The following is a 23103-nucleotide window of genomic DNA, read 5'->3' as shown; positions in this document are numbered from 1 at the left end:
GTCTGTCTGTCTGTCTGTCTGTCTGTCTAACTTGTCTGTGTCCTTTATGCCCATATATGGAGAATGGAGATCCCTGATAGTCTGGCCTCCAAGTACTATGATAATAGTTACTGCACCAATTACAACGGGTGAAAAAGGTACGGGTATTGCATTATTGGAGTGGCATGCGTTCCCAACGGGCTGTGTTCTCAACAGGAATTGTTCTCAATGGGATTTGTTCCCCACGAGCATTGTTCCCAATGAGCATCACCCTAATATCAAATACATTCTATGAATCTCTGTGTGTGTGTGTCTTTGTGGTCTCTCAAGGCACACTGTTGGCTCACACAATTTTCGAAGGCTTCTGGCTAATCTGTAAATTAGAAGCACTGAAAAATGCTTTGCAGTCAAGTAAATAAGTCCTACTGTAAATCGAAATGAGTCAAAGCCTATCTAGCTTGCTGCTAAGCAGAAGTTGAGATTCAGTTTCAGACTCTCATAGCATTCGAAGATTGTGGAAGAGTTGTCAGGCTTGAGAGACTAGTCTTACCTCCTCCAAGTCCTCTGATAACGGGTACTACACTAGTTTAAAATACAATTGTACATGGCTTGCCTTAAACTTGTGTCAAGCATGAAAAATACTCACCCCAAAATATGTATGCCTTTTTCTTTTCTAGTCAGTTATAAAAAAAAGTGCCATCCCCCGTCACCTGGCCAACTGACCCACCTACGGGTCATAGGTAACATAATTACATAATTACATGATTAATAAATGCAAATAAATGTAAGTAATATGAAATAAAACATTCTTCCACACCTACCTCGGATTTGGAGAATGGAGAATCATGCATGTGGATCTCTCTCTCTCTCTCTCTCTCTCTCTCTCTCTCTCTCTCTCTCTCTCTCTCTCTCTCTCTCTCTCTCTCTCTCTCTCTCTCTCTCTCTCTGGATGAACAACAGGACTGATAACACAAACGTTAGTTTCAGGGCCTTGTACAGACCAAGAAACCTAATAATGGCTGTGACTGATTGTAGTTTCATCTTTTTATAAATGTTACTACAGCCATGGCAAACTTCTGTAAAACATGATCAGAAAACAACAAAAACAATCTCCTATCTGAATAAAGCAGAATGCAATAAATATTCTGCAACAAATGGAGGTCCAAGGACAGAAGATGAGGAAGAAGACGATGAAGAAACAGAAAAAAACATAATTTGGTTGTTTAATTCACAACCCTACTTGTAGTGAGATTTTCACTTTTGCTACATTTATCAAAATATTATGATTACATGCGTTGGAAGGTTTGTGCACTTTAGAGCTCTTTGGTGGTTGTAATGTTCAAGTATATCTTTTGCCAAGAAATTATAACTGATTAAAGCAAATTCAAGGGGCCTTCATACAATATCTAAAAAAAGGAAAAACTCTGGAAGGACTGGTTATCTTATCTTCCGATACGTCGATCCTTTAAATTGATTCAGTGTGTATGATTCCTTTTTATTACTTTTTTGGATGTACTTTTGGGGTCCCCTGAGAGTAATGCAGTTTGGTGTGCGTGTTGCTCTCAACTTCCCTTAATACAATACATCTGCCATAATCTGTAACACCAGCATGATCTTCAGGAGCATTAGGGGTTCAGTGTCTTAATGTGATTAAAGAGGTACTGTATATCAAATAACACAGACAGTATAGTCTAGTTCTCCAAAACTGTTGAGAAAATCGCAAACATTGTTTCATGAAATCCTTATCCACTGGTTTAAACACAATGGTAATCTAAGAAGGTAAGTGAGTTACATTATTAAATGACCTTCAGAATATGAAAACATGCTACATGTATAAATTGCTATATGGTTGGAATATTTGGAACAGACGGCAAAAAAATAATGGGCATACTGGTCGTAGCATCACCCATAGCTTTGTACATTCCTGTTTTGAAGCAGAGAGAGTTTGTCTACATCTTTGATAGGGAGGTCGCCATCAGGGAACTTTGCAGTGTCCATATTTAGATAAGAGGGTGGAGCTGGGGGTATACACATTGCTATGCCTCTATCCTGATTGCTGTGGTAGTTTATTACACATTCATTCTTGTCAATGACATGGTAGCCACTACCGTCCTAAAGTATACTCTACTTTATTGTCTATCTATTTTACTCTAAATGGGACCATCATTTACAAAAACTACATTATGTTGAAAATTGAAACCAAGTATTTAGAACATTTTCATAAAGAAAATGTTTATTGAGGTAATAAATCAAGTGAGAAGTAAAATTATCTTCCCATAGACTTCTATACAATCACACTTCTGAGCAATCAGTGGAGACATCCCCTGTTGGTAATTGAATAGAATAGGCCTACTGCCTACAGGTTTAAGACTCATGTTGGCTTTTTCAGACTGCAAGCCTCCCGCTTGTTTAGACCTCTATGAGTGACTGACTGCACGGGAGACATGAATTTCCACGCACTTTCTTACACACTTTCGTGACAGTCTGTCACATCACATGTGACAGACTGTCATTGTTGTCTGTTTGAACTTAAAAATGCTTACAGCAGTCAAAATGTTGGTGAGAAAATTCAAGAAAAAAATGTATCACACTTAATGATGATTTTGAGTGTATAGTGAAATATTTTGGTGATGTTTGATCGAAGACTGAGCAAAGAAATGTTTTACAGTTTTACTGTACAATATATAACAAATATACAAATATATAATTTCAAAACTGCAAGGAAACAAAGTTTTTTCCAGTTGGTCCAGATATGCAATTTTTGTCATTTGAGATGTGCCAAGTTTGAGAACTGTTCCAGAACTGTTCCAGTTTCTAAAATAGAGATCCTGCCAAAGAATAATCCTAACAAACTTTATACAACAAATTGGCCAAACCTGTTACACAGTGAAATCAACGTATAACTGTAGAATGTGGAAAGGTTTTAGCATTTGTGACGGCCCAGGACTGGGCAATGAAGCTTAGACCTAGCAGGTACGTCAAGTTAGGATACAATAGCTGCCAGGTTACAGAAACCTTTGAGCAAAGAATAATCCTAACATACACTGCTGCTTAGACCTCTTAGAAAAATGTTTGAAGGAAGTTTTGAAAAATGAAAAGATGACCAAAGCGACATGTTGCTCGGGTCACACCCTCTCTCTCCTAGAGTCAATGATTGCTCAGTCGATGACACCGGGCTGACGAATCTTCCACTCCACATTGAAGCCCTTTGAGTTGTTAGGATTAGGACCACGGGGCTGCCTCACAATAACAAGGCGGGGACCACTGGCATTGTCCAGGATGGTGCTCTTGACTCGATTCACCAGCCGATCGGGACGCGGGGTCGCAACCAGCCGATCGGGACGCGGGTTCGCACATGGCCGATCAGGATGTAGGGCCGCCACCAGCTTCACTCTGTTGTCTTCATATGCAACAACTCCCTCCTCAGCTTCCTTTTCCTTTCCCTTGCTGGGACTGGTATTCTTGGTGGAGGCCGCCACCACTTCCTTCTCCACTACACCTGCAGAACAGTCCTCTAACTGCGTGTGAAAAGACACAGTGCCCTTAGGCAGCTTCTTGATGCGCACTGCATGGTTCCTTTGAGCGGACATAGTGTCGGGTACGACTGTGAACTCCACTTCGTCTGAGATGTGCAGCTGGCTGTCTTCCAGGACCTGGCTGAAGTGAAAGAACATCCTGGCATCCCGATTCACGCATGTGACAAAACCAAAGCCTTCACGCATAGCGGCGACCACACCCATCTCACGACTTTCCTTGGTGAAGCTGAAGGTGTCAGGGAGGATTTCGATGTTGGTAGCTCTTTCCAACTTGTCTCTGCGGTCGATGGAGATGTTGAACTGGACATGGTCCCCTTCCAGGAGGGTCACCTTGGATATTGTGTCTCTCTGCCCGAACTGCAGGTCCTTGTCAGTGGAGACAATTCTGGCAGTGATGCGACCTGGTAGTGGGTCGTTCTGGTTCTTGCTCAGAACTTTGGGGATAACTTTTGTGACAATGCCCTCAAACTGCTTGTCGCTGACGTCGTCAAACACCACTGTTCCCTGGGGGAGCAGCCGCACGTCAATGGCCACCTCTTTAGTCTGTCTTTCTTCAATGGTGAACTCCACATCATCTCCCTCCTGCAATGTCTCCAGATCACCTTTGAATTCACTGTAATGAAAAAATATCTCCTTAACCACGTCAGCCCTCTGGATGAACCCAAAGGCCTCCTTGGTGGCAACCACCACACCCTGGCACCCCATCTGCTTCTTCTTCACCAGGTAATTGTTAGTAATGGTCTGCTTGATGGTCTCCATATTGAAAGCCAACTTTTAGAACCGTAAGTCAGAGTTATAAACTGTCCGGGTAGCGGGTCGTACAATGTTCGCTTAAAAAATATCGTGTGTTTCTCTTTTCTTTTCCTTTTCTTTTTTCATGCAAAAACATCAGACAGGCCTAAATACAGTGGCAGGCCGTAGCTTGTTTTTGTTTTTAAATTTCGTTTTAAGTATTTTTGGGAACAAACATTTGAGTCTGTGTGCAAGGCTTAGAGTCTAGTGGTTCACCAGACGTATTATATATGCCACAGCTGCAGGCTACAGATCTGTCTCGTCATAACTTATTGATGATGTATGCCTTCCCATATATGGTGCTATGCTCTAGTCTAGTCTACTGTGGGATGAATGGGTTATGCCTACATATAACATTCTTCAGAAATAGCAGATCTACAAGATCGCATCACGTCTGGTGTCTAGGGAAAAAAGGAGGGGACCAAGTATATATCTTTGGGGGACACCACTCAACAAAATAAATAGGATTTAAGTAGTTATGATTAATTAACGTATAATTATAACTAATAATTAATAAACTCACCTGTCCAAAGGACTTGAGCTTTTATAATAATTTTTCAGACAGTGTTGTGTTCTATTTTGGACCCCCCCCCCCCCCCCCCCCCCCCCCCCCCCTCTGACAAAGGATGAGACCCCCACACGTGTGTCATGTGCGCACGCACACAAGCATTTGTGTTTTTCAGACATAACCACTTAAGCCTATACATAATTCTTGTATAAATAGCAAAAATAGCCAATCTACAAGCACTTTAATGTTCTTAGGTTGGGAAACAGAAACACTGCAGTAGAACACTTGCTAACTTCAGGACATACATGATACATCTGAAAGAAAGGACATGATGGAGGGAAAGAGACTAGAGCTGGATTGACAGGAGCAGATTTAAAGAGCATAGCCTACTGAAGTGTGTATTGGAAGTGGCAAAGAGGTATAGGTGTAGAGGGGAAAAAAAGAGCAGACCAAGTAAACAAAAAAGGTTTAATCTGAAACACAATTTTGTACAATATAGAGGGGGTCCCTGCTTCATTATATAGGTCTGAAGTGGTTTTGTAATAATAATCAAAATCTACACAGTAAGCCTAAATAGTAACTAAAGTTTTCAAATAATTATAGTGGAGTAAAAAGTACAATATTTGGCTCTGATATGTAGTGGAGTAGGAGTAAAATGATTGAAAATTGGAAATGTACTTAGTTACTTTCCACCACTGGTAGAAACAAACAGGCAGACAGGAGAAGACAGACTCTGCTCTCAAGCGGAGGTGGAGACAGAGCTACACTTCCTGTTACAATGTGACAAATATAAAGACATTAGAGCATAATTTTTTCTTGAAATGAAAGCAAAAATATTTAAGCATTTGAATCCACCATTAATAAGTCATCACTTCAATATGTTCTAGGAGAAAAGCCTTCTAATACTAATAATCTTTGGCTGCACAACATGTGTGGAGTTGTCATCAACTGAGGGACAGCCACTGGACAGAAGAGCCAAGCACATCTAACAACTAACTGCTGCATATCACTGTTCTCATTGTCTCATTGTTTGTTATTCACTTGTTTTCATTACAATTATATTGCTTGTTATTCACTTATTATTGTTAGGATGTATGCTATTCACTTGTTGTCTCTGTATATGTAATGTTGTGCCTTGTTTTATGTTATATGTATGCTTTGGCAATGTAAAACATGTGTTATGAAGCCAATAAAACATTTTGAATTGAGAGAGAGAGAGAGAGAGAGAGAGAGAGAGAGAGAGAGAGAGAGAGAGAGAGAGAGAGAGAGAGAGAGAGATAATTACATCACACCAGAAAAAAACAACCTTGATACATGTTTAAAAAAATAACAGCTGATTACATCAAATATATTCTCACTCGCTCTTTTCAGAGTCAGGACATTCAACATTGCCAGCTCTTATCATACCACATGTTGGAGTTCTCAGATGGTCCTTGCCTTTAGTGTCCAGTTTGTACCCTCACTTTCCACTGGGTACAATGACGTGTCCAATGTTCCTGTAGGTAGGAGGTGGGAGAGGATAAAAGGCGACTGCAAGGTAGCTTTAGTGACTCGGTTTCAGGATGAAGGGTTGTGAGGCGTTGCTTGTTGTACTGTTCTGTCTGTCTGAGGCTCAGGGACAGAATGGACTGGTCAAAGAGAGAGAGAGCAGGGTTGAAGTAGGTACCGTCTTACAACCTGACCTCTGGGATGAACTGAAAGAACTGAGAGACATGGTGGTAGTACAGCAAGAGAAGATGAGGAACATGGAGGCCAAGGCGGCAGCCAGCGAGGAAAGAATGGCAGCCAGCGAGGAAAGAATGGCAGCCAGCGAGGAAAGAATGGCAGCCAGCGAGGAAAGATTGGCAGCCAGCGAGGAAGAATCCAAGAAGATGAGGATCTCAGTGGCAGGTTACGATGGTCTATATCAGGGGTGGGCAACTTTGATGATGGAGAGAGGGCCACTATATTTCCACACTTACTCCAGAGGACCACGTGCATATACTGTACAGAAACCTCTTATCTCCGTATTTTAACTTTTTTCGTAATAGCCGATCTACAAGCTTGTAGATCTGCTATTTTGGCTATTTTTAAATTGAAATCCAGATTTTCTTTTGCTATTTTTCAATTGGAATCCTGAAAAGTAACATTTTTATTTAATTTCAAATGCATTTAGTTATACTTATGTTAACTTTTTGAACTTAAATACAAATACATTGGACATTAAAAAGACATTGTTATACTAGTCATTAAGCAACTAATATAGACTGAAGTAATTAAAGCGGGTCATGTTTGCATGTTTGGAATTGTAACAGCTGTAATCAATAACATATCAGTATTCCCAATATCAACCTGCGGGCCGCATTAAGTGAATGTGGGGGCCGCATGTGTTGCCCATGTATGGATTTAAAATGTTTCATAGTTTCATAAATGTTTCTCTGTGATATTTTTTCAGTTATGGGTGCCAAATTGACTGCCTCCGAGACCCAGGTCAAACAGCTCCAGACCAGACTCAGAACCAGTGAGGGCCAGATCCAAGACCACCAGGCCAGACTCGGTACCAGTGAGGGCCAGATCCAAGACCACCAGGCCAGACTCAGTACCAGTGAAGGCCAGATCCAAGACCTGAAGGAAGAAAGTATAGGTCATTTGAACAGATGTTCAGTGAATGCAGCTAGGAGAGGGCAGAGTTGAAAACTATTTATTTTGGTGTTAAATTACTTTAGTTGAGCTCAGAGAATATGTGACAAGGGTGAAATGAGGGGTTCTTAAAACTTTTGTAATTTGTTTTTATTGGTGCTTAATGTGTATAATTGCCTCATTTAACCCCACCATCTTATTATTTTTGTACCAATTATTATTACGCACTGTATTGTTTATAATTGTTTTCCCCATGATCCCCTGGTCACATGTATTGAGAGACATTGAGTGGCAGAGCGGCAGTCACGCGGTCACGCCCAAGGCCACGGTCATGGCCAATGTCCCCAGACAGACTGTCACCACGGACAAATGAAAGAAGAGGGAGGTGTGGTTTGGCAGGTACAAAAGCGGAGGCGGGACCGTTTGAAAGAGAGAACAGAGCACCCAAGTGACAGAGGCGTCAGTGAGGAGAAGGACAGCAGAGGGGAAGGTTGTGCCGAGACACGGAGTAGAGGAGTGCATAGATGAAGTAGACATACCAGCCACCTAGGAGTTTGGAAGCCGAGGTGTGCCTACATTCAAAGGAGAAACCAAGAGGAGAAAGCGATCGAACCGAAGGGGAGGAAGAGGCGAGTGAGACCAGACCATATGAGAGACGAGTGAGACCAGACCATATAAGGAGCGCTGAGACTGGAAAGTGGCGATAACGTTGCATACGCAACCAACTCAGCGCCAGGTGTAAAAACCTGGCTGGCGAGTGAGTATTCGAACAAGCAACGTTGAATCCCTGTATAACCACTGCCTGAGACAACGCAAATGTATCGTGTAAATGCACAGTGAACTGGTCTAGATCTCTATAATTGCAGGCGGAGAGAAAGAAGAGAGAAGACGAAGACGACTGGCCTCAAACCCTTTCCCATATTACCCCCATATATGGACATGCAGCATTACCCCTGAACAAACCGTGTTGAGTATCTTGAAGCACTTTATTGGCACAGCACTTTACTTGAAAAGTATTTGTTGCACAGAAACCCCCCATGCTAAGGAACCCTTGTGATTAAGCCCCGCGTAATTTGCACAACTTTATAATTTATTTTATAGTTGTTGTGTAGATTAATTGTGTTTTGTATGTTTATATAGGTTTTATTAGTATAGTGTTTATTTGATTGTTTTTAAGGCACAGAAGCCAATGTATTAGGGACCCAATAAATATGACTTACCTTTTTTGATACACTGTATTCGTGTCCAGTTTCTTAAAGGGATATTCTCATGCCAGTGTTGTATTCTCAAAACCAAAAGTATTGAAACTTACCAGTTAACCTCGAACCTGTGAAAGCCTGAAGAAGAAGTTAAAGTGTATTCAAAGGGGACTTCCCTCTATAACAAAAGTGGCGTAGTCGACAAACAATTAGTTCAGATAGGACTCACAGTAATTACGCACCCAGCACTTTATTGTGCATTTATATTTTATTGTTGTGAGTTTTATTCTGGATTATTTATTAAAGGAGAAGAGTGCAATAGTACAAACAAATTGCAAGTCAAATGTGATACAATTTCGGCCCTGTTCACAAATAGATGCTGTTTTGATGTACTTTACTGTATTGTTAAATCAAATTGCAGGAGTATTTCTGATGGATCAGACTTAATGCTTATGTTGTGGTTTCAGCCCACCATGCTCAGCTGTCCACCATAGAAACGAGGCTGACTGCTGCTGAGGGTCAAGTGCAGGAACTGTGGAGTAAGTATGCTTAACAAACATTAAGATTCTAGATTCAGGGTTGTATTTAAAAAAAACATAAAAACATTAAAAACCTCCAACTGATTGAAGTTTTGAATGCTCTAGTTCCCCAGTACTACTCTATCTCAGAGTGCCTGTCCCACCCTGAATGTAGTGAACTATTATTATTTCTTTGTCTTGCTGAAGCTGATAGTTGGATATAAGCTGCTATAGAGCAGGACAACACATGTAATACATTTGATTGGTGTATTGGCTTAACCACATGAACCCTAGCATCCCTTTTCTGGGACAAACGTTAAAGAAAAATAGCAGATCTACAAGCACATCATGTCGTGAGCTCGTATCTGCTATGTTCGGCGGAAAAATTTTGTATTGAGGGAAAAGATGAGCGGAGTATAGGGCAGAGCAGTGGCTGCCATTTTGTGGTGCTACAGATTGAAAATCCATTAATTTTTCTCATAGAGATTTCCGAAAATATTTATAATAATAACTTTAAGCCTGGAACCAAGCCATCCAGGCTCCTGGTGAATCATTACGATAAAACATTTGATTCTGTGTCAAAGAATATTTGAAAATCGGTATTTTTCAAATATTCGGTAAAGGGTATTTATTAAATGTGGTATACAAGATAATTAAATATTCAAACTTTTGACACAGAATCAAGTGTTTTATGGTCATGATTCACAAGGAGTTTCCACCCGACAGCAACAATAGGCTTTTATAATATTAAACAATATGATAATGCTGATGGGTTGACTTGACAGACAAACCAAAGGTCGTCTTCTCTGCTGGTTTGAGTAATGATGGACAAGTTGGACCATATAATGTTGAAACCACTCTGGTCTACAAGAGAGTCCACACTAACATAGGAAACGCATACGATCACTTTACAGGTAGGTGGAGATTAAGTCATTTCAATTAACTTTATACAATAAATTAGCTCTCACCAACTAATTACGCAACTTGTATAGAATATAAATATAAAACTTGCATTGTCTATCTGACATAAATAAATGACATTAAAATAAATTACAGTGATCTAAATACAACTACAATGTTGTGTTTCACTTTGAAATCAATCCTCAGGATGAGAGAACTTTAAGCTGAGTTATAAATGTATCACCTCGATCAAATAATGTCTATCTGTCTGTCTGTCTGTCTGTCTGTCTGTCTGTCTGTCTGTCTGTCTGTCTGTCTGTCTGTCTGTGTTCTCTCATACTGTAGGTATCTTCAAAGCACCATTGAAAGGAGTATATCAGTTCACATTTACTGCAGCTCACTATTGGCCATCAGAGAATATGCAGGTCTTCATGTATAAGAATGAGCATATCCTCATTAATAACTGGGGAAACAATAACCATGGAGCGTTTGAATACCTATCTAATGCAATCATCATAGAGCTGGAGCAGGGGGACAGAGTTTACATGCGTTTACCTGTTGGGCAGAAGCTCTATGATACCTCTGAAAACTGCAACACATTCACTGGTGTTCTGGTTTATTCTATGTAACACTGGTACGGATACTTTACTTTATAGAGTGTAATCTATGGTATGTAACATTGGTACTGATACCATTGATTTAAAGAGCTCCCATAATGATCATATTAATCCTGTCAATAAATACATTCAAATGCACTGCTATCTCTCTATTGTATGTTTTATTTGATTATATTCAAGAGTACGTCTATGTGTAGAAGTCCAATGATGATGTGTTGTTGTCCATCCATCCTAACCTCGTAAATGTTTAGATTAATGAGCAGCATTGTTTTCTCAATCAACAGTAAACACACCAACATACAGTATAGTGTATACACTGTGTTGGCATGCAATCTTTCACTAAAACTGGTGTGTAGCTATTTTGTATGAAAAATTACCAGCATTTTTAGTGTTTGATTTTATTTTATTTTTGAATATGTATTTATTGCTTTTGACAAGTACAAAGGAATCCAATAGCCATAGGATGTCAAAAAATGTTGTGCCCTTAAATCTACCCCCCACCCCGATCCCACATACAACATGCAACATACAGACAATTACATAACTCAAACGAAAAACAAAACAAAAAAATATATATATATACATAACAAATTATAATGAATATAAATTAAGTGTTTTTGTAGTGCATCAAAGTGAGGAGTCAGCTAGATGTTCTTCACGCCAAAACCACAATCAATGGGACAATGGAACTCCCTGCTGGAACACTATATATTCATAGAACTAGAAGGAAAGCACTGAGCCACCTCTGCACACCTCTGAAAGAGTTGTCACCCCACGATTGTTCAGTGTTTTTACCCACATGTGCTGGCATTCAAATGGAAACACAGCTTAAAGGTCCTTGCAGACCTTTAAGAAAAAAAAAAAGAAAACACCTAAAAGGTTGAAAGGTCAAAGCTCTTGTTTATTTCAGGGGTCTCCCTGTCTCTGCAGCGCTTTAAATAGAAAATGCAATACATTTGCTGGTTGTGAGACCAATTTGATTTGATAAGAGAGAGAATCCCACAAAGATAATGTATCAACTTCCAATTTCACTTGTTAATGCTGTATGATCTCTGTCTCAGCTAGGGGGTCCTTGTCCTGAAAACGTTGAAGGAGTTATGGAGTTAACCAGGAACTAACTCCAGGTGGCAGCAATGCAACACAAAGGATGCAAGCTGCCATTAAACCCCAAAGAAGAAGAAAAATAAGTACCGTGGCCGTGGGCCCAGTCCAGAAGAAGAAGAAGATAAAGAGAAATTGTGCTTCGGCGCCGAAAGCAGCAGACCTCCAAGCTCACAGCGCGACGTTATCGGGACGTGTTGTGAGCTTGTATGTCTGCCAACTTGCCAAGACAGTGAAGACACCGTTGTTGTGCGACGACATATGAATGGAGCTAAACGCACCTAGCCTACAGTGTTGCCATGTCCGCTTATTATAAGCGACTTTGGGCTTGTTTTTTCTGTAAAGCTGCTTGTAAACATTGGTGGTTGCGGGTTGCGGTGTTTCTCAAACATTTTCATATCAAGGACCCCCGAATTAATGTAACTGCCATAGACCCACCCCATCGGAAAATATTTTGTGCCAGCGACCCCCCACCCCCCAGCCCAATACAAGTGTTGTGTTTTTGTGTTGTCAAATTTTTTATTTTTTTTTAAGTTCAAAAATTACCTTCTTTCCTCTTTAAAAAAAAAAGAAGCAGATCTACAAGCTCAGATCTACAAGTTGTGAGCTTGTAGATCGGCTATTTTCAAATAGCCGTAGTTGCTGCGTCGCTTCTTCTGGGCTTGTTTTCATAGACGGTTGCTTATCTCATTGGTTCTTCTCAAAGTGGGGTCCGGGGACCCCCAGGGGTCCCTGAGGGAGTTAGGGGGTCCCCCAGCTAAATGATGGATAGTTAGGAACTGTTAGGGTCTATTTGGTTCCATTTGTACACTCTCAGTCTCTCAGAGTTACATGAACATTGATTTTACAATATGAATTGGGGTCCCAGAGATAGAAATGCCATAGGGGTCCGTAGCCTTATGCATGCCAAACTGGGGGTCCTTCAATCAAAATGGTTGAGAATTGACTGCTAGAGCTGTAAAAATCATCTTTTATGGGGGGGGGGGGGGGGGTCCGTGGCATATCTTTTCAAATGCGGGTCCGTGTGGGCTAATAAGTGTCAATTTGGGGGTCCTTGACATGAAAACGTTTGAGAACCACTGGCTTATCTCCCTCGCAGAATCTGGCAACGCTGCTAGCCCACCAGACCAGTCAGTAGTTTCTCGCTCTGCTTCACATCCAATATAAAACTTCATTTCATGTATTCTTTTACTCTGCTTCTTGTGGGTTATTATTAATGATACAACAAAGAGCCATCGAACACGGCAACCATTACACATGCTTGAGGTATAGATCGTATTCAAGTTCTGTCAACATAACAATAACGTTCATATTATTATTGCATACATTTGCTGCTAGTTCTCAAATATATAGCTAACTAGCGACTGCAGATTTTACCAAACTATTAAAGAAATGATGTCTAGCGATAACATTATGTCTAGCGATAACATTGACTTAATTTGCTCAAGTTAACGTTATAATTGCTTTATTACTTGTGAATAACGGGTTTTGTATCTAATGTTTAATGCCACATAATTGGTAGGCTAACGTTAGCCAAAATAGCTAATGTGTTGTCAACCTATAACCAGTGCTGCATTCAAGAGAACTCAGAATGTTGAAAATGTGATTGTTTTTCATGGTTTTATTGTTAAATACTTAGGGACTTAAATAGACCCAACCAGATATTGTTTTAAACATATATAAATGATGGTCTTATTCACATATATTCTTAAATAGTTTAATATGATAGATGGGAATATAACCATATTAAAGGGGTATTTCACTTTAAAATAATTATGGTTGGCATGTTTAACGTCTACTCAGGCTTTTGTGTGCACCCCAGACAGTTTTTAAGTTGCTTGATTCAATATTTAGATATTTGATATTAATATTATCAAACATGCCCCCTTTCCTGTACAAACTCCATTGTCTTTCTAATGCATGATATCAATTTGAATGGAAATCAAATCAAATATTAAAGTGAAATACCCCTTTAAAATAGCCACAGATTTGAGCTTCATTGTGTCATTTTATTTTCCCTCAAACTGTCCAGGTTAGAGCTCTACTTATTGTGCGTCAAACGAAGAGGAGGGAATTTCAAAGGTGCATGTCAACACCACTGCTGCCCGGCGGACACTAAAGCATAGTGACTGAATAGTCACACTGGAGAAAATCTTTTGACTACTCAAAGTGTGGGAAGTGCATTGTCTTGTGCAGACGGTCTAAAGTCCCATGTATGTCGATGTTTTCAGGAATCAGGAGGCCTTGGACAGAAGCCATTTAGTCAACCTCTCTGTCGTCTGGTCTATTTTACCAGATGTACAGGAGAAGCCACATGTTAATGTAACGCCCGGGAATCGAACCCGGCTCTCTCCCGCTTGGAAAGCCAACATCTTATCCACTAGCCTAAAGGGGAATTCCCTCTTGGCCAGGGGAGATAATAGGCCTTTGGTCCTCAGGCAGAGGCTCTGAGCTACTACTGCTACACACGTACGTACTCCTGCATTCTTCGTGGATCTTCTCCCAACCAGGAGACGTGACTGTAAATCGCCACATAAAACAACTCATGCTGTGCCTGTGAGAACAACATCATCCAGAAAGAGAACATGAAAGCCCATGAAAGGTCGAATGCAGGCGAGCAGTGCCAACGTTCTGACTATGGCAAAGGCTTCTCTGGGAGGGCTAACCTAATGGCTGACCCACAGCCCCGCCCAGAGCGCTGTGCTCAGGACCAGAATGCAGGTGATGAGCAAAGCACAACTTTGTGTGGAGAACCCGAGGATCAAAATGGAAAGACGGCATCTGACCACCGAGTAGGTCAACGTGAATTTACTATGTACCACAATATGAGGATTTATTAGATTCATAAAGAAAGTATTCATTCAAAGTCAGCTCCTATATTTCCTGTATGGTAGTGGTTCTTTAAAGTACCAGTTCACAATTGTGGCTGCAATGCTTTGAAAATGTTTTGACCCCTGACCCCACAGGCTTCAATCGCTTTTATTGGTTTAGGAATTAAATACTTTGTTTTGAAAACAGATGAACACAGAGCACAGGTTTCCACCAGGCCAGGTAGTAGAAGTCAATCAGGATGAAATATGAAAAATCGGAGATTAGCTGTACACGGACGGATGGACGGATGGACGGACGGACGGACGGACGGACGGACGGACGGACGGACGGACACACACGGACAGACACACACACACACACACACAAACATGCACACACGGACAGACACACACACACACACACACACACACACACACACACACACGGACACACGGACAGACAGGGGCGAAAACATAGTCTCGGTCACACCTTCGGCCTGGCGTAGACAATAAATTCAGGCTGAGACCCTGGTCTTAGAATGCAGAATATTAGGGTACTAAACACAATATATTATTTTGTGGTACGCTACCATTACGTATTCATAACGCATTCTCAGATAGCTTTCTAATAACAAAGTGATGAACTACAGTAGCTCGTGGTGGAGTCCTGAATAGGCTCTCTGCATGACTGTAGTTCCCTTTCCCAGAGGGTGGCATTCCCGTTCCGGGTGAGTTTCTCATAGTTTCATTTGATTGGCTCAGGAGTAGAGTTGAACCGGAAACACACAACACCTTCATAGGTGCCAAGACAAATAGAGCAAGACAGCCCAACTGGCTTTTACTGTAGTTGATCACATAGCCGCGGGAAGACCTTTTAGGTTAGGGGTGCGGTATGCGCACCCCCCGGATTTTTTTCCGCGGGTCTGGGCGGATTGGGTTCGTTTTTTTCCCAGTTTTTGGTTTCTTTATTTCGGGTTAGGATTAGGGTTAGGTTAGAGTTACCCCTACTTCCCCCCGCACCCCTACTTCCCGCGGTACTGGTTGGTCACCCCTTTAGGAGACCAGAAGTGATTGATTGATTGAATGCTTTATTAACAGTTTACAAAAAAAGGACAGAAATTACAGTTTAAAAGGATCCCTGGCTAATAAGCCAAATATGCCTTAATATCGGTAAATCAGTACACATTATTTTTATAGTCATGTCATCAAGATGGACATGTCCAATTTTTCATATTTCATCCTAATGGCCTAAGATTGACTTCTACTACCTGGCCTGGCGGAGGGAGACCTGTGCTCCGACGAGGAGCACATTTTCTAGTTAGATATTTATTTGGTCCCATTACTGCTACATTGATTCATGGATCACAGACATCCTTTTGCTTGGCATTCCAAAAACAGCAAAATGTAAATTTTGAAGCCATATCACTTTCAACAGCGATGCAAAATCTGCCTGTGAAATGCTGTTGTTTTTTTGTTTTTTTACAAAGCCTGAATGGGTTGATGTAATCTTCAACTATAAATGTAAACCACAGTCATTGAAGTTTTCTTTCCAATAAATGCTGAACCTGATGTTTGATACCAACTTCTTATGCAATTAGGGTTCTGGCGAATTAAAACAGACGATTCCTCAAGCTGTGAAGATTGCACCAGGAAATGTGAAGGATGAAACACTCCATCTGACTGTCAGGCTGCAACAGGAAGAGGATCAGCAAGAGGAGAGAGAAGAAGTCATAGGTGGTTTGATCAACTCTGATGGTGAAACCGTTGAATGGGATCCTAGTAAGTATCCTAGTAAGTAGGAAAAACACTGCATATCCACCAGTGGTGGAAGAAATACACATTCTCACAAAGAAAGGACAGTGGCTGTTATTTCATTTAATATTAAAATTTTCATCAAAGTGTTTCAATAAATTATTTGGGGAGAATTTCGGATGCCTGGTCATTCTGTGGTGATAGTCACACAAACGGCAGGAAAATGTAGCCACAGTTAATGCTAGACACTCGGGATACCATGGGTATGATTTGTCAAAAATGCCATAAATCAGCAAAACATATTTCAAATAATAAATGTATCTAGCTTAAATTCTTATGGTGTACTACTATAAAAGACTGCAGAACTTGCAGTTTGGACCATTATGATATAACCTGCAAACTAGGCCTGGGTACACTACACTACATAGCATTTTGTAAGACTGTTGTATTTCATGTCTGTACTGTCTGTGAAGTATCTCATTCTCTGCATGACTTTATTGTGATAGGCTGCTGTGATAACACAGAAGACCCTCAAACAACACAAACCACTACTAGCAAGGTAAATACAAAAAATTGCTCAATAACTGTATCATCCCGTAATTCTTCAAATGAAAGTAATTGATTGAATTGATCACTTGGACAAAGGTTTCTCACTCTGATGTGACTTTAATGAGGCAGTTATTTATTTCCTGTACATCCCAGCAGAATCTTAAGAGGGCTTTATATAGGCTCTTTAACCATTTTAACCCTGGTGTCCCTATTTTGGGCTTGTCAGTATAGGCAAAACCTTTCAACTTGTGACAGCCCACCCCAGAAATAAAAGATCTACAAGCTCACATGTGATGTGATGCAATAGGACATTATGTGGTTAATTGCAGTGGTGTAAAGTAACTAAGTACATTTACTCAAGTACTGTACTTAAGTACAATTTTGAGGTACTTTTACTTTACTAGAGTACTTCCAATGTTCAGTACTTTTACTACTTTACCATTACAATTATTTGAAAACTTTAGTTACTAGTTATTTTGTAGATTTTTATTATTATTACAAAACATACATTACCCACTTCAGCCCTATATACATTTCGGCCATTTGAAAATAGCAGATCTACAAGCTCACAATGTGTTGCGATGCGACGCATTGTGAGCTTGTAGATCTGCTATTTTCTAAAGATTTTTATACTATATATTGTACTTTAAGTACGTTTTGATACCAATACTTTTGTACTTTTACGCAAGTACATTTTGAATTCCGGAATTTTACTTGTAACAGAGTATTTCTACATTGCAGTATTGATACTTTTACTTAAGTAAAACATTTGAGTACCTTTTCCACCACTGGTTAATTGTTACGTTTTGACTCCAGGGCGACAGCATTCCCTCAGTGTCCCATCTGGAATGTGCTGACCAGAGGGCGAGCAGCAGTCCAACCCTCATGATGGAAGTCACAACTGAGGGTGAAACGGGAGCTTCAGAGGGAGGAGAGAAAGAAGAGCGAGTAGTAAAGATAACCGTTTCTCCCACATACCATGGTAAATAAAGTCACAATAGCGGTGGTTAGAAGTTAACACTTGTTAGGCCTAAATAACACTTTGTTGTGTGACCCTGTGGCTTGCCAAAAACAACTGATGTTCAACCTACGCATCCGTACAACAGAAGTATAAATTGGGCTCCAGGCGTATTGGTTTGCTGATGTCTGTGCCCCCACTGTTAACAGGAAAGAGACGTGGCAGGAGAAAGAAGGCTCCGGCAGAAATAGTGGTGTCTTTGGACACCCCCGAGGAGGAGAAAAGAATTGGTCCATATCCCGGTGAGAAAATGATTATGTTAGAGAGACCCACGCAAAGCAGTGGCAAGATTATACGGGGGTAAATGGGAGAGTCTGTGAAAACCTTTCTCATACTCAGGGAGGAGAAGTAAGAGGATGATACCAGCGATTCCAGTGATTCCAGTTGAAGATGAAATTGATAATTCCCGCCTCAATCCTGGTGAGTGTGCCTTTTTACACTTGAAAATATAAGCTCTGACCATTTTATTGTTCTGTTTTTTAAAATGATTTTTTTAAATTGAAACTCACGTACTACCTCGTAGTTAAAAGGTATTCCCGAAGAAAGAGGGCATTTCCTACTGCAGTGGTGTCCTCACAGGGTGAAATGGACTCAAAAGCTGTCCCACCATCTCCTGGTAAGAGCATAAAAAAAGTAGCACAGACATTACAGCCTTAGTGGTGACATTTGTGTTTTTAATTAAACTATTTTTTATCAACCAGCAAAGCGACCTTACAGGAGGAGAGTTACCACTCTATCTAAAGCACTGGAAAAGGACAGCACGTCTTTTGAATCTGTTCCTGGTAAGAGCAGATAAAATGTCAAAGTGTCGATTTGTCAATTTGAGCTCCACTTAAGCCCTGTTTTATACATGCCGCATATAACCGATCTACCATCTACATGCTCACAAAGTGACGTGAGATGAGTTTGTAGACTGGCTACTTTTGCTATTTTGGAAGATTTTGGAAACATATTGCTTACATATGCTCAAAATAGTGATTCCAGGTTAAAAGTGGTTAAAGAATTTGAATGGATGATGTTTCTTTGAATATATATTAATACTGAATAAATCAGTTCTTCCAGTAAAATTTGAGAATTCAATGTATTTTTAAACATAATTCAGTTTTGAAATCAATTAATTGTACCAAAATAATCAAATAGAACTTTTATCATGGTGAAATTAGGCATTGCATGAGCATTGTTTCCCAAAAAATGTATTGAATCGAACCGTTGTGAGGTTTAGAGATTTAAATCCCCACATGGAATGCATCCAAATAGTTTCAAGTAGGGGTGTGCCAGCTATGTCGTTCCGGCGTGATATATTGCAATATTAAAACGTGACGATATGTATCGTCGTGACGTCATACTGTTACACAATATTTTTAGGGCTAGTGAAAGTTAGAGGAGTTCTTACTGTATGGTGTGTGTTATATGAAATGTGAGCTTACCATAATCACAGTAATCCTTAATAATATTCAAGGGCTATTGGAGAGAAATGAGACTCCAGTCACTTTCAGTTTAGAGCACTGCAGAGGGGAGGTGTGTGTGTCTGTGTCCAGTTGATGCTCGTTGACGCTCGTTAATGTTACATGCATCAAGGTTTCTGCACGGTCAAATAGGCCTACATCTAATCTATAGCATCAAAGCCATAGATGTTTTTTTACAAGTGACCCTCTCTGGCTTATAGATATTTTGTTCAAGCTGTTGTTAATAACTAGACTACACTTGGTTGGTAAAAGTCCAGATGACAAGAATATGACTATGATTTAATGGAATTTATATTTATGCAGTAAATATTATATTTGTTATTAGTGTCTTACATGTCCTCTGAAACAAAGTGGTTTATAGTGAAAACTTACTTCACTTGTTCCTTAAGATTGTATAATTGTATTATTTTTTGTGTGTAAAACCCTTTTTTATGTGTTTTATAAATAAACCAATTTTAAACTGAAGATGATGGCCAATGTTGATGATAATCAAAATAAATAAATAATATATCGTATCGATATTATGAGCCCAATATCATGTATCGTATCGTATAGTATCGTGAAATTAGTGTACACCGCGGCACATCCCTAGTTGTAAGTAATGGTCAAATTGCACTGCAAATACAGTACCATGGCCACTTGCTTCCAGACAGTGGTCAGTCATGGGCACTCCAGCATGTTGAATTGTGTGCTCTTGCCTTGTTTTAATGTGAGTTTAAGTTGTTCCCCATGTTTATTCAGTTCATTCTTTTTTCTAACAAAGGAAAGAGGCGCTACAGAAAGAGGAAATCTCTTACACACACGGACGGAGAAACAGAAAATAATACAGGTATTAACCTTTCTGATAAGAGCAGAGGGAATCTTTAGTGCTATTTATAATGTAGTACAGAGCAAATACTTTATGTGATTCATATTTTTTTGCTGTCTGTTTTATTCTAAAATGCATTTAATTACAACTTACTTCCGTGTTAAATTACAAAATAATTAAGTCCGCACTGTTCTTTTTTTTCTCTGAGCAGCCAATAGACGCCCTGGCAGAAAGAAAATTCCTGTACCAATAGAAATACCACCGGAGCTCCTGAAGAAGCCCAGAGAGAAGTTAGAGTACCACTGTTCAGTGTGTGCCAAAGATTTTCCTAATGGATACAAACTGGAGAGGCATGAATTGACACACACAGGCGAGAAACCTTACCGCTGTTCAATCTGTGCCAGGGGTTTCAACCAGAAGGGAAATCTTAAAACGCATTATAAGGTTCACACAGGTGAGAAATGATCACCACAGTGCAACGCACATTGCCATTTACAATGTTTTCACCTGACTCATACCAATTGTTTTTGTACATTACTTTGTCATATTATAGTATTCTCAGAGTTCAGTGAAATTATTTGAGTATTTTAAAAGAAATAATAGCTCACGTGCACTGCATGCAGATCATTTTGACATTGCATAAAATGTTTAAGTGAAGACAGCTAAAACAAAGCATAATTTGTCTCCTGTTTCTTTATGTAGGCGGTAAAGGCATCAAGGATTGGTCTGGTGACGTTGGTCCCATGACAGGGGGACTCCCTGATCCTGAATATGTGGAGAAGTCACCAGAAGAACCGCCCAGAAATGAGTCATCTCTACGTTGCCTGGAATGCGGGAAGGAGTGTGAAAACCTCTCAGCCTTACAAGCACATCACATCACGATACATACACAGGCGGCGGCTGACACCCAGGAGGTTGAGTCCAGTGCAGTGAGTGCACTAATGCTGTATGCCTGCCGTTACTGTGAGGTTCAGTACAGTAAAAAAGAGCAGCTGGAAGAGCACACGAAAAGCCACGTCAAAGAGAAACCCTACTCCTGCCCTGATTGTGGTAAGAGGTTTATCACCGAGAGTTACGTTCAAGTTCATCAGCGCCTCCATACCGGGGAGAAGCCGTTCCTTTGCTCCCATTGTGGTAAAGGATACCACACAGCTTCGTCCCTCAAGCTGCATGAGATGCAGCATTCGGGAGACAGACCATTTGCTTGCTCCCTATGTGGGAAGAGGTTTCGCATAAATTCCTATCTGTTGGCACATTACCAGACCCATATTAAGGATAGACCTTTCCTCTGTAGTGTTTGTGGGAAGGGTTATGCCAGAGCCGAGGAACTTAAGGTGCACCACAGGCTTCACACAGGAGAGAGACCCTACCAGTGTGCTGTGTGTGGGAAAAAGTTCAGTTATCGCCAGGGCCTGAGACAACATCAACGCACTCATGCTGGAAGGCGTGTGGGTCCCACGAAACAGCTTGGTAGACCCAAGCAACAGGCCAGGCAGGATGACTGCCAAGAATGACACAATACACAGTGGAATGGTTTTGTAAACTGGTTTTATGCTAGGGCTATTAATCTAGTCCACTTTTCTTTTGCATTTATTTCTTCCTTATTGTTTTTTGAAGCAATGTCAATTCATGTAGTTAAAAAAGTTACTAAAGTGTATTATTTTACCATACACATAGGACTGACAGAAATGCGATTTATTTTGTGGAAAGATTCAGTTGGAACATGACTGATGCAGCTTCTCTCTAGACAGTGAGCTCTGAGGCAACAAGACGAATGAGCGGAATATTTCTCCTTTATTTTGCCTTTAGATTCATAGAGGACTGTATATAGCCAGCCATCCCTTTTATGCCTGTTCACTGTCTAGTGAAGTTACATGTAAATCTGATATAGTTCTGTCTGTCTTCTAGGGCATGTGATGACAATGTTTTGGGGTTGTGTGCGAGTACATGGCAAGGGGCAGTGGGGGAAGGGCTATTATAAAAAACTGTTATTACATAACTACAGTGCAACCAAAGTAGACAGGTTATATGGAGTCAAATGTTTGGGGGTCAAAAAGCAGTGTCATCACTAGGATTAACATAAAACATACAATACATTGTAGTATGCGACATACAGTATACCCACACAGACACAGACAGGGTTGAAAACATGATCTCCTGGTGGAGAACAAAAAGATTACTCAAACATTTTGATGGTTTATTATCTTTCCATTAAGATACAATTCTTATAAAAAGAGGGCATGCCTCTCATTTTGTTTTCAAGTCAAACAATGAGTAAAACAGGGTTGAATCTTTAACAACAGTCCATGTATGTGTACCATTTGAGACTTGTGTGTTCTGTAAAAACAAAGGACAGAATATAATATGTGTCTTAAACTAATACCCACATTTCTATGTTGTGAACTTAATTATTTAGAAGTCCAGTATGTTCAATTTTGAGTGCCTTTATACCTTGCATGGCAAATTATATTCACTATTGCCAAGTATGCACATTACCTTTGTTATGTTAAAAACCATACTGAATGAAGAAGTAGAAGAATTTTAAATAAAATGTTGCTTTTTCTCTCCCAATTATGTGCAATTCTTTACATGATGCAAGTTTCGACATCCCTTTTATTGATTCCAATGACCTTTTTCCCCTTCTTTTTTTAATTACTGGCAGCACTTAATTTAACCCAGTACAAATACCCAGGCAAAAACAACAACAACGTATGGCTATACCACGGTTAAGTCAATGAACAGAACCAGGTGGGCGTTATCAAGGTATTACAGTGGTATTTAGGAATCCTGAAGGTATGATTGTTAATCAAATATTGCCACATAACTATCTTGAGATGACTTTATCCAACACTACAAGAGCAGTTAATTAATTGTACTATATGCAATCAACTCTCTACCAGCTCCACTGTCTATCATCTGTGTTCAGCCCAC

General features: G+C 40.1%; 1 protein-coding gene across 1 annotated transcript; it reads left to right on the top strand.

Annotated features, from left to right (window-relative positions):
* The first annotated feature begins 12898 nt into the window (after nucleotides 1–12898).
* On the top strand, nucleotides 12899–22730 carry LOC311063615 (uncharacterized protein). Its single transcript, XM_084083135.1, has 12 exons — nucleotides 12899–13035; nucleotides 13802–14561; nucleotides 16178–16370; nucleotides 16838–16890; nucleotides 17697–17862; nucleotides 18048–18140; nucleotides 18238–18318; nucleotides 18422–18514; nucleotides 18600–18680; nucleotides 20128–20193; nucleotides 20384–20626; nucleotides 20875–22730. Exons 2-12 carry the CDS (start codon nucleotides 14355–14357, stop codon nucleotides 21684–21686), a joined length of 2088 nt encoding a protein of 695 aa, XP_083939261.1. The 5' UTR covers nucleotides 12899–13035; nucleotides 13802–14354; the 3' UTR covers nucleotides 21687–22730.
* The last annotated feature ends 373 nt before the right edge of the window (nucleotides 22731–23103 follow it).

Source organism: Gymnoscopelus microlampas (assembly GCF_963454915.1).
Source record: "Gymnoscopelus microlampas genome assembly, chromosome: 2".
NCBI classification, from domain to species: domain Eukaryota; kingdom Metazoa; phylum Chordata; class Actinopteri; order Myctophiformes; family Myctophidae; genus Gymnoscopelus; species Gymnoscopelus microlampas.
The sequence above is the reverse complement of the archived record's forward strand: the minus strand, read 5'-3'. Positions and strand labels throughout refer to the sequence as shown.

What these genes read in the sequence shown, in the direction of transcription:
- LOC311063615 (XM_084083135.1), top strand. Translation starts at nt 14,355, where the DNA reads ATGAAAGCCCATGAAAGGTCGAATGCAGGCGAGCAGTGCCAACGTTCT. An exon ending in AAGAATTGGTCCATATCCCG is followed by an intron (nt 18,141 to 18,237) that starts GTGAGAAAATGA and finishes TCTCATACTCAG; the next exon opens with GGAGGAGAAGTAAGAGGATG. An exon ending in GTCTTTTGAATCTGTTCCTG is followed by an intron (nt 18,681 to 20,127) that starts GTAAGAGCAGAT and finishes TTTCTAACAAAG; the next exon opens with GAAAGAGGCGCTACAGAAAG.